The sequence below is a fragment of the Lepidochelys kempii genome, chromosome 4 (assembly GCF_965140285.1).
Source record: "Lepidochelys kempii isolate rLepKem1 chromosome 4, rLepKem1.hap1, whole genome shotgun sequence".
NCBI lineage: Eukaryota > Metazoa > Chordata > Testudines > Cheloniidae > Lepidochelys > Lepidochelys kempii.
Genome location: NC_136383.1, coordinates 38,170,463 through 38,183,278, shown reverse-complemented (window position 1 = coordinate 38,183,278; position 12,816 = coordinate 38,170,463). Strand labels below are relative to the sequence as shown.

The following is a 12,816-nucleotide window of genomic DNA, read 5'->3' as shown; positions in this document are numbered from 1 at the left end:
CTTAGACATAGAATGGAGGACTGCCAGGAAGGGCAGGGCGACAGTTAGTCTGGAGGGATTTTGACAGACCTCAGAAGAGAAGGTATTGTGATCCAGTTAGAGGGCCAAGTCATGAAGAGGGAGCAGCCAGAGTCCCAAAGACAACGGCTACCCTGAGTCCTGTAAGACTGCGACAACAGCTGAGTGACCGCAGGAAGGGGAGCTATTGGTAACCAGTGGTGAGCTATTCCCCAGGTGAGCCATGAGGAGGCACGCCAGCAGAGAGTAGTGAACCCTGTTACAGCCTCAAAACCCCATTCTAAGGAGAGCAGCCTAAAGGGTGACAGGGTAATTCCACTCTCCTTCAGTCCCTAGCATCTGCAGTTGTTTTGTGAACACTTAGCCACCAGGATTCAGGTGAAGACTCAACTCCTTCTACACGTCACTAAAACCTTTATGATGAGAAAGGCTTTAGTTATTATGGAGCTTCACTAGCTACAAACATCCACAATACTCACAAAATATTCCATAACCCTTTATCAATTCTCTAAAGTCCTAAAATCTCTACATATTGATGACTAACAAAGGCCAAAGAGAGAAGTGTCTGAATATTTCCACATCACTGCATTTAAATGGATAGTTAACTTTATATATAGAGACTGATTTCCAGTTCACCTTTTCCATCCCATTCATCAGGGTGAAAAGATATATAACAAGAGTTGTTTTAATGAGTCATTCATACATGACCATGGCAAAATAAATTATTTGATTGAAATACTGTAATTGATATTTATAAATTTTGCTTATAATCCTCTTGCTTAGTAGATAAGTATGAAGTTTGAGACACATTTATTGAAATTTTACTGCCTCTGTCAGAAGATACAGAATGGATCTAAGGTCAATGGAGAATAACCATATTCAGTTTGGAAATAAATTATTATGATAACATATGATTCAACAAAAATGTGATAAAGCAGGCAGAGAAAAATCCCAATACAATATGTAGACCTACCGCATTATGTCAGAGAGGGAGTCATCATGAATCAATTAATAAGTGCTCTCTCCATTAATTAGCATGGACAGGTGTCCACATTGCAAGAAATTCCATTAAATAGGCTTAAGTAACAGGCTGTCTGTAGGCAAAAAGATGGGAGATGAAAGTAAACTTTCCTCTCACCCACGAAGGAGGTCTCTTCAGCTTAGAAGTTTGAGAAACACTGGCAGGGACAGCTGGAAAGCTTGCATTGCCACTGCTTATGCCATCTCTCCCTTCTAAAATAAAAGGAGTTCAGTCTCTTGTGCAGTCAAGCTGGCAGCTTTCTTGAACACTAAATTCACTAATAAATATGAATGACTATGCAAGTGTTGTATCAAAACTGATCAGAGTGAACAGCTGAGTCAAGGGTGGGATTTTCAAAAGTACTCAGCACTTTCTAACTGTACAGTAATTGATAGCAGAATTAAAACAAAGTTAATTCCATGATAAAGATGGAGAGGAGGGGAAAGGGGAAACAAGACAAAACCTAATCAAACAAGTAGCCAGTGAGAGCTGGAATCTGAACTAGATTGAATTCCGTTTTTCTGTTCGGGGTATGTGTAACTTTCTACAGTAATATTTCTTGTACACCCCATCCCTAAGAGGTTAGTACAATAGCTGGTCGGGGACTTTGGTTGGTTTAGTTTGACTACTTATTTCCTTAACTTAATTGAAAGGCACATGAAGTGCCAGACAGACATCTTTTTTGTATATTTTAGACAAATCAAAATAGAATCTTTGGCCCAATGCAAACTTAAAATTTACAAGTTTCTTTAAACAGACAAAAGCATCTCTATTTCCCTCTGCCTCCAATAAGGTTTGTGGTTACACCTATGTATCTGAGCATATGCCAACCTGATTTGTTCCTTTAACTGCCCTTTATCCCAACATTACTCCCCCAAGTGAACTGTTAGAATGCACTATACCCATTACTTACAATTTACACTAATTACACTTGCTTTAAAAAGGAAAAAAATTTGTTGCAACTTGTAAATACCCATTTTGATCTGGAAGAGTACATAGATTCTGAATAGTTTAACAGTAAATATTTAGTTACTGAAGTGGAATATTTAGGATTCTGTATACAAAACATCAGCATCATTTGGAACTTATGCATTTTTGAGGAAATATTTGCCATACAAATAATATTTTTAAATGTAGTATTTGAACAGTTTATTCAGTAACCTCTGAATACCTCAGCAACTGAAAATTTCAAATATTGTTTGGTTATATCTAATTTGCATTAGGTACTGAAGGTATCCTTTGATACATTGCCACTAACTTATTCCTACTGCCGGTGAAGACCAGTGTCCATTCTCCCACTGATACACAAAGACAAAACAACAACAATTTGTAGTAGCATAAACGTAAAGGGCAAATATATTCTAGGTAATCCACACAATATCTGGCAATTTAAGTTATTCACTTCATGTGACAAGGAAACCAGATTGAAAAAGTAGTCCTGTATATCCAATAAAGAATTAGAATAATGGCAGAGAAAATATACTGTAGATTTGGATTTAAGGTTAAAAAAAACCCCAAAAAACCAAACTACATGAGTCCAACAGAGGAGTAAAAAAAAGTTAGGTAATTATAAAATCAAATGTCTTCTTAGCAAGTGGCCTAATGTTCATTGCCAACAGCTGACAGATTGCTTTGTACAATTACAGAAAATGTAACTTTCACAGACATGAGGTCATGATTTTGGCTGACCTCATACTATTTCCTGTAATATTTATATGCTGAGGCACTTACCAACCTTATAAAAATCCAGACATTTTAATATGTAAAGGAAGTTGATTTCCTTATTGTAAGTATTTCCTCCTAATATTGCTACATATAGGATGAAAACGAAAAGCTTCTGACTGACGTGTACAGCTATTTAAGATCTGACTTAGTACTGAGTTTATACCCAGCAGAAGATCTATAGTTCTGGAGAAGAAAATTCCTGAAGGGCACCCAAGGAATTTAAAAAGGCTTAACAAAAAAAATGTTATACATTCTCATCCTCATAATAGAAAGATACTTATAATGGCTGTCGATTGTTGGCGAGCAGTAAAAATGGAGATTTCAATTTAACAAGTGGTAGAGAAAAAGTTTTGAAAGGCAGACAGAGGAGATGGAACTCTGGGACTATTTCAAATAAGGGTATATAGGCTAGGTTTGGAAGGACTAAATTTTTATTGGTAAATGTTGATTTCACCTTTGTGACCCAGAGAACTCTTGGTGCCAACTGGCAGGGACAACAGGAGTGCATAAGGGCTACAGGGATCCCTTGGCTCTGGCATTTACTTTGCTAGTTCACCAAAGTATATTATGTAAAGTTTCTAATGAAAGCTAGTGTCCTACGAGTCCTCAATGATTGTGAAATGATGGACAGCATGTACATGGATAGCATGCAAGGAGTTATGCATATATGATACTGAAAATTATGTTCTTAAGTTCTCTGATTTGGGGCTGGTCACCAGTAAAGGGGTGAGAGAGGTTTATGTTTATCCATCTGTCTACACATAAATTGCGTAACGTAAGGTTCACAATGGACAACCCACTTACAATCTGAGCAGAATGCTAATCAAGTGATTGCGAAGGTTCCAGAGGAGAAAAAAAAAAGTACATGCAATGAAGGTTATCCTGTCTGCAAGTGCAGACAATGAACTATAACTTTAGGGACAGGAAAAACACCCCTCTGAATTTTTCCACTGAGAAGGCACAACAGCATGCTTGTTTCGTAAAGGAAGATCACAGCCAAGCCTGGCTGTAATACCATGGAAGGATTTTAGGTGAGCTTTTGTTTTGTCTTATGAATATATCTTTTTAGTTAAGTTTAGCCTCTACTATGCATGTTATGATTTTACTTTATATGTAATCCTTGACTTCCAGTGTTTCTGCATGCTATCATTTGACTCAGTTCTATGTTGCATAAACTTGCTTTCTTTACAAACAAAGCAAAGTGCTGTGTGTTAAGTGGAGCTGTCTTCTATGATATCACTGGTAAACTGTGATGTACTGTTCCTTTGGGTCTGGGAATTCTGTGAGCGTCCAGTGGATCAGGGGCTAGGCACTCCAGGCAGATACTTGGAAGACTTGTGGGTTGGACTGTGCCTATCATTAACCTGTAAAGAAAGAGTAAGGCCTGGAAAGCAGTTCTTGTATTGCCAGAGGCTGGTGGTATTGGGAAACTGATCCACAGCAGGCACAGACAAGGTGTCGTCTTGCTAAGGGCAGGCAGTAGCAAGGTTCCTCACAACCCTGGGTAACCCCAGGAAACATAACCCCTCTCCCCCCCCTGCCAAATATTTCCATCAATAATAACTGAAATTTACAGCTAGGCAAAGAAAGAAAGACGCTGTTTGAGAACGTAAGAGTTTGATTTAAGGATATTTCGTTTGAATATTTTGATATGTGATGTTGACAATTTGTTCTAACAGCTATGAAGCTTTAACTTTTTGAATCTCTATGTCTAATGTCATTGGATAATTACTGTTCAACCTCCACATTGTCTCCCCTCCCTCCCACCGCATGATTTCCCAAAATTATGAACATTTAAATCTATAAAAAGTGAAAAGCTCAAAATTATTAAAAAAAGTTGAATTCTGCCATGCCTATGTATAGCATACATAAGGAAGGATAAGTTGTTTGTGTGACCTAGTGCTTAGAGCACTGCACTGAGACTCAGGAGACCTGGGATCTATTTCCAGCTCTGCCACTGGTCTGCAGGGTGACCTTCTACAAGTCACTTCCACTCTCTGTACCTCAGTTTCCCCCATCTATAAAAAAAGTGCTTGGAGATCTACCAATGGAAAGCACTGTATGAGAGCTAAGTAAACTGTAGAAACAAAGGCAGTCTAATTCAGCATGCTGAAAGACATGGGTAACCAAAAAATTGCACTAGCGCACTGCAATCTGAATTAGGTAACAGTCAACTCAGCTTTACAATGAAACATGATTTAAGTGATAATTCAAGGATTCAACAAATATCAGTTAACTAACAGAGAGGATCTTCTAATACATGGGTACGTGACAGTCTGATGAGCCTCATGACCAGATTGGGGTCATAGGGTCTCCCAAGCTTTTCTCTGTTGCAGCAAAGGGTAAACAGTATGGAGAAGACAAGAACTACTGTTCCAACACACTTGAGTGGTTGGTTGGTTGTTTTTAAAATCACTTGGTGTGGTTTCTTAACAAATGAGGCTGCCTAATAAAGGAGCTCTCTCATACAGATTTATTAAAAGTTGTAAGTGTTCCTAGAACATGTAACATGGTTACCGAAATACCAAACAGCATCAGTTTAGCCTGGGTTACCAAGTTGTGATGTGAAAAACTCAAAATTATTAAGATTAGTCAGAACACTGAGTAATGGAACAGTATTTGAAGAATAAATCAAAATATCAGTATTCATTGTGGAGAAAGAGAGCCAGCTTGCCACCAGGAAGACAGGAGAAGGCTACAAACACATAGGATATGTACAGAATGGAAGCAATGCATCTCTCCATGGGAAAATGGTGGCCCAGTGGGACATATTCCCAGTACTATATAGATTCTGTTCAGATTCACCCCAATACAAATTAACTTCACGTGAACTTGCCCATTTTGCCAATGCAAATCTAAGACTTGGTCATCTAATATTAAGCAGCAACAGTTGGCATAGTAAGAGAAGGAGAAGTTCACTTTTATTGGGTTGTCAACTCTGCAAATTTGAACTATCAGTAACTATGCAAAGTCTATCTGGAACCTTTCAACTTTTTACACAGTATTAAAATTTAGTAATTGTTAAAATAGCAATTTTGGACAACAGCACATCTAGAGTTTCTTTAGAAAACTTTGTAGTAAATATGCAAGTTAAAATTCTCACCATCAAAATAATTTCTGTTCTGCTGGGAGGTAGACTGCAACACACTTTCAGCATATTTGATCGACAGATTCTGGTCACTGAAAAATAAAACAGACCTTGTAGTTTAAAATTTAAATATTAGTGCACAATTACAGTTGCCCGTATATGTAAGTGTACACACAAAGAAGTGCATGTATTATAGTATAAAACATTAATTTGGCTATAAAAACATTAATTTAGGACCTAATCCTCTCCTTACAAAATTTACAAGTCTTACGGTTTAAGCAGTATACTCTGCAGGTGAGCAGAATATCTATAGTTGGTTCTCAAAGTTATCAGTGATTGAAAAACGATGTGCTGGATGTGAAAGGTGACTGACAACTTACATTAGTTGGGAACAAAAATTACTTGAAACTTGTCCTTAATGAAGGCCTGGGAAAAGGCAGGATATAGTTTTGAAAATTTCCCCCTTAAATGATAAATATTCCAAAGCATAAATGGGAGTTAGGTGCCCAATTCCCATTTTGCCTTTAAAAATCTTCCTCTCAGTTACCAGAGTGAGAAAAAGACACCTTTTAAAGAAAGGACAAGCTCTCAACTCCAAATATTGATGAAATTTCCAAATGGGCACATGCAAAAAAATGTGGTTTTAAATATTTAACTTTTCAATTCCTCCTCTCCAGAAAGTTTTTATATTATATACAAACATACATACACAAGCACACAGACACACAAAATTTTATAGAGTAGTAGCTGTGTTAGTCTGTATCAGCAAAAGCGAGGAGTCCGGTGGGTTTTAGCCCACGAAAGCTTATGCCCAAATAAATGTGTTGATCTCTAAGGTGCCACAAGGATGACTCATTGTATTTACACAATTTTATGTTATTGCCATTTTCTTCAAAGTTTTTTTAATTTTACCATGCAGTTAGAACCTTCCTTATGCACTAAAACTTAGTTTAATACCTTCAAGGCAGAAAAACATTACCATGTCAAAGTTAGATTGTCTGAAACAAGCAAATTGGTCAAATACAATCAAATGTGGTGTTACAGAGCCAGAATTACATTCCCACCCCCTTCCCCTATGTAAGCCTTAATGGAAAAATAGCACTTCATTTTGATTTGAGCATCCTGAAAGATTGCAATAATACATACTATTGATTCAGCTTCAAAGATGAATCTTGTAAAAGTACATGAACATCCAGCTACAAAGAGTAGAAGAGTTACTCTTCCTCCCTCTCTCCCACAATTGTCAATTGCTCAACAGACTAATAATCTAAAACTCTTTTCAGCGCTGTACAAGCTATAGAAGGAAAAAACAGCTCTGCCCCAAAGGACTTTTAACCAATATAAGGGAAAATAATGGATCAGACAGAATCTGTGGACCAGATAACATCAAAACTCAAAGCAATTAAACTGGAAGTTTGCTTAATTTATGTTTAAATATTACCACCTACTGTAATGTTCTTCTTTAGAAATCTTTAAAGAAAAAGTCTGTTTTGAAGAGAGATCTCAGTGAAGAGAAGAATGGTCTTATGTTGGGCTATAGACTGTTTTATTATGCACTTTTCAGATTTACATTATTAGATCTGTGCTTATGCTGTGGTAAACAATGGATAGATTTACCATGGCAGTTGCCACACAAAAACTTTGGTAAAACTCATCCTCAAAATACTACTTCTGGCAGAAATTTTCAGCAAGGGTACTTGGCTTTGGAATTTGCTTCCTTCCTTATTTCAGAATATGGAAATTTTCAGGTCATGCTGTAAGACCCATCTGTTTACCTCTTGGGGAAGAAGGGGGTTGATTGTGCAGAGTGAACAATTAATGGGACCATAATCTGGGGAAATATTGCATGTCATTTTCCTTGAATGAAATATGGGCCCAAGTGAATGTTCCATGTCACTTTTACATAAAACTATTCCAGAAAAACCATTAAAATAAGTATGGCTTAATTTTTGTCATTCTTGACACAGGAGAAATGGATTTTATGATTTTTCATTCCAAAAGAGTTATATTTTGACAGATATTTACCATCACATCCACCTAGATACAAACAACTGAAAATATATCAAAGTGTTACAAGTTTAAACCCTAAAATGTTTGGGGGTTAACACAGCAGAGCCTTGTGCTGACCACTAACCAGCTAAAATATTTTTTAAAAGCATAAAACCTGTTTACACTAGGCATAACACATTTTAAACACAACCTATTTTCCTAGTCTAGACATGCATTTACTCATTAACATCTTGTTTGTATCAATATTAAAACTGAACGAGGAGTACTTGTGGCATCTTAGAGACTAACATTAATTTGAGCATAAGCTTTTGTGGGCTAAAACCCACTTCATCAGATGCATGCAGTGGAAAATACAGTAGGAAGATATATATACACACCTACACACACACACCATGAAAAAATGGGTGTTGCCATACCCACTATAACAAGAGTGATCAGTAGGAGAGAAAAAAACGTTTTGTAGTGATAATCAGGATTGCCCATTTCCAACAGTTGACAAGAAGGTGTGAGTAACAGTAGGGGGAAAAATAAGCATGGGGAAATAGTTTTACTTTGTGTAATGGGTCATAAAAGTAAAACTTGTGTCTGTCGGGGTGTGAAAAAACACTTCCGACTGACAGAAGTTTTACCAATAAAAAGCACCGTTGTGGGCAGTGCTTTGTCAGCAGGAAACACTTTCCCACCAACAAAGTTACCGCCCCTCATTGGGGGTGGTTTTATTTTGTTGGCAGGAGAGCTCTCTCCTGCCAACAAAGAGTGGCTATACAGCGTATCTTACAGCGGCACTGCTCTAACAGCACAGCTGTGCCACTGTAAGGCACACAGTGTAGACATAGCATTGGAAAAGTACATATAAAAAATGGTATAAGCAACTTGCCACTGAAATTCAGTTATTTATCTGCAGTATTTCTACTACCAAAAATAGTCATTGGCTAGGAAAGTAAGGACCATTTTAAGTGGCAGAGCTTGGTGCTTTTAAAAAACCCCACCATGGTTCAGAGGAAGAGAAAATTTGGATTCCTAGCAGGTAGAACCCACTACTCAAGGTCTTCAGTATTAGAGAGCCATGAAAATAAGCTGTTGAAGGTTTATATCATCTAATGTTCATTGTTTCAGTATATTACAGTTTGCAAGAAGTTTAACAAACAGTGCTTAGGATTTGTTGAACTGGTGTGTTATAAGCTCTTTGAGGCACAGATTTATTTGGCGCACTTTACCCACTGAACTGCAAGATGTACATCTAAAGTTCTATATAAATTAAATGTTTCATTCTAGATTACATGCAACAGTGCTTTCACACCATTCTCACCGATTTGTCCATCAGCCTTCTCATAAATTCTACTCGCTAAGGTACATGTAAGGGCTGCAGAATTGGTCCAAGTCTCATAAGAATTAATGAGAGTTTTGAATGGTGAAAATGTTGGGCCATGGTGATTATACAGAATTCATAATTAGTCTAAGAGTTTATTTGACTTTGCACTGGTTTCCTACACAACCTCCCCCATTCTCTAGGGCCCAATTCCAGCCTTTCCTAGTTTTCCACAACTGTTTCCTACAATAAAAGATGGAACGTTTCAGACAGTTAACTTTACCCACAATCCAGAAAACACCATATGGCACTAAAACAATTCACACTTGGTTAAGACTCTTATTTAGAGTATTTGTTAGCATTACCTGCAGGAAAGAGTTTCTTTAATACCCTTGATGTCCAGTGGGCTAGTTCCTTCAACAATAGGCGAATCCAGATTGGCAGATTCATTGCTGATATGATCACTACTTTCATATCCAGACTCAGTCCTTTGCATCTGCCAACTGTCAGCATGGATTTTTCTCTCTGTAAATCCTTTAATTTTCTCAGTATTTCCTTTTCCTTCTGAATCCAAGGAACTCCGACTTCCTGTCTCCTGTTTTGTTTCGTCTTCATAAATAGTCATTAACCCTTTCTGGGTTTGGTTCTCTTTTGGCCAATTGTTAAAGCTCTGCTCCTTTTCATGTTTAGGTTTACTGCTTGGACTTGCCTTATGCTGTGGGCTATGCTGCTTCTTCTCAGTCTCACGGAAAATGCTGTCCACATTTAGTGTCTCTCGCATAGGTTTCCAACCTCTGTTTCTGCTTCTGCTGATACTTCCTTTGTCCCTAGAATCTTGGCTGCTGTCTGTATCATAGCCAGTGGCACTGTCAGCTCTAGCCCTGCTCATCATTTTCTCCCCAGCAGGAAAAATGTCTCTTTTATTTGACCCTAAGACCTGGGCAGCAGGCCTGGGTTGGTTTGGTACTCTTTCATGGTTGTAAGGTCTTCTTCCCTGGCTACCATATAGGCGCTGATCAGTGTAGTGTGTAAATCCATTTCCAGCAGGAGGTGATCCGGACTTAAAATGAGAGCGGTCTTCCCCTATTAGATCTTGTAAAATGAAAGAGAGAAAGAGAGAGAAAGAGCTGTATTGAAGTTCTCCTTCAAGTACATTCTTTTAATAAAAATCTTCCCTGTCTGACGTTGTGCATAAGACAGCTATTTATTCCTGCTATGCCATCACAATTTAAAGAAAAAAACAAAACCACCTCGAATGGCACAAATTTTAAAAACATCTGTAAGAGTGGAGACTTTAATCTTGGGATTTTTTTTCTTTAACTCAAGTAGCAAATTTAGCACATATCAATTTGTCTAGATTAAAAATGTTATTTTAGCCATTTGTTTCTAAAGTTTGATTTTTAAATGTACCTCTTTGTCTCCCAGAGTCTCTTCTTGGTCCTCTATCTGCAGCTTTTCTTAGGTAGGATGAAAAGTTTCTCATATCAACTGCCTTCTGGGCACACTCTTTGGAGATGTCCTTTAATTTGTCCTTCTGATCACTGTGCCCTAACTTAACTGCAAAAATATTATTGCATCTTATCTAAATAGCCATGGCAAAAAGCATGTATAATTATGCTTACTATACCTTCACTTTCAAGTTAATGTTAATAGAATTACTTAAAAAAAAAAGACCACATAACCACCTTTTATCTACCTCAGATTTTAAAAATCCCAGACAGTCTGCACATAGCAAAATCCATTAAGGTTAATACAATAATATATAAAACTTACCTTAAAGGGATCCTTACAAATATAAAGTTATAAATTTGACAAAATAGGTACATTAACTGCGCTTCATATAATCAAGATTTAATTTTAGCTATTGAACATACAGTAACTCCTCACTTAAAGTCGTCCTGATTAACGTTGTTTCATTGTTACTTTGCTGATCAGAGAACATGCTTGTTTAAAGTTGTGCAACGCTCCCTTATAATGTCGTTTGACAGCCACTTGCTTTGTCCACTGCTTGCAGGAAGAGAAGCCCGTTGGAGCTAGCTGGTGGGGGCTTGGAACCAGGGTGGACCGGCAGCCCCCTATCAGCTCCCTTAAGTTCCCTGTGCGGCAGCCACCCAGCAGGCTATCTATTGCCAGCGGTTCAGCTGTCCCTCCCCCGACTGCCATGTGCTGCTCCTGCCCTCTGCCTTGGAGCTGCTCCCCGGAGCCTCCTGCTTGCTGTGCAGGGGGGAAGGTGGGGGCTAATGTCAGGGAGTCCCTCTCCCCCCTGCGCCACGTTTACCCCATTTCCATAGAGCGGGGTTGGGGGGGGTGAGAAGATACGACAGGGCTCAGGACGGTGGTAGCTTCCTGGCAACAGCTTCTGTCTCAACTTGCTGATCTATTTAGAGTGGGGTCAGCATACTTAAAGGGGCAATGCACATCCATCTCTCTCTCTCACAGTGTGTCTCTCTGTCTTTGTCTGCCATGCTGCCTCCCCTTCCTCCATTCATGCTGCCTTGTAGAGTGTGAGGCTTCCTTAACGAGTTAACCCTTGAGGGCTCAGCTGATTGCTAGTTTATCATTTAGCAGTAAGGCATTCCCTGGGAAATATCCCACCCTCTGACTTCACCACCTCAACCAAGCTTCAGAATCATCATTGCTGTGTACCAGTATTAAATAGTTTGTTTAAAACTTTATATTATATACAATATACACATACACACAGAGTATAATATAGCCTTTGTCTGGTGAAAAAAAATTTCCCTGGAACCTAACCCTGCCTATTTACATTAATTCTTATGGGGAAATTGGATTCGCTTAACATCGTTTTGCTTTAAGTTGCATTTTTCAGGAATATAACTACAACGTTAAGAGAGAAGTTACTGTATTTGATCTGAATGAAAATCAACCTTTAGGGCTCATACTAAAACAAAGCAGAGAGTTAATACTTATTACTGCATCAAAAGCAAAGCTTTGTTTTTGAGAATATAGTAGAGTTTCAAGTAAATAATCTTGAATCTGTTTTATTTAAATTGATATTTCCCAGTCAGTGAGCAGTCTCCAATTTTGGGTCACCCTGGGTTCCAAGTGAGTTAATAGCAAGTTGAACGTCTTAAAAATTTACAATGAAAGAAAAAAGTACTTTAGCCATCAAGTCTGGTTTCAAATCGTAAGAAAAAAGTAATTTTAGCTAACATCTAGACACTAGGAGACAGGTGGGGTAATTAACAGAGAAAAGAAATAAATCTCTTAATTAAGCAGAACCAGTTTCTCTTGGTTAGGTCCTTCATTCCTTCTCTCTTACTGGTCTTTAAGGTGTAAACCACATTGGCAACCCAATAAAGGGGGGCGGGGGTGTGGAAGTGAGGGCAAGTTGTGCCCTTCCTGCATCAGCATCACTCAACTGTGATATCCTGATAGGAGTATTTTGTAGTTTGTCAACTTGAAAATCTGATTTACACAAAAATGGACTGATGTTTTAACAAATATAGCAGAAACCCACCATAAAAAGGAAGTGACTATTGCCACTTATGCTTTCCAAACATATGACAAGGAAAGATCAAATAAAAAGCAAAGAATTATATTAAATAACTACATCCCAATATTATTACAATAGTGGATTTTTAGTGGGGCAGGAGGGCAGTGGAGACTTATGTGTATGTATAG

General features: G+C 38.0%; 1 protein-coding gene across 3 annotated transcripts in view; it reads right to left on the bottom strand.

Moving 5' to 3' along the window:
* Positions 1-12,816, bottom strand: part of USP53 (ubiquitin specific peptidase 53) — a 70,228-nt gene that overhangs the window by 12,441 nt on the left and 44,971 nt on the right. For all 3 annotated transcript variants that reach the window (XM_073340994.2, XM_073340996.2, XM_073340995.2), the window contains 3 exons: positions 10,582-10,728; positions 9,537-10,263; positions 5,868-5,944 (listed from right to left, as the gene is read on the bottom strand). In XM_073340994.2, the coding sequence (XP_073197095.1) occupies positions 5,868-5,944; positions 9,537-10,263; positions 10,582-10,728 (951 nt within the window). The remainder of the gene's footprint in view (positions 1-5,867; positions 5,945-9,536; positions 10,264-10,581; positions 10,729-12,816) is intronic.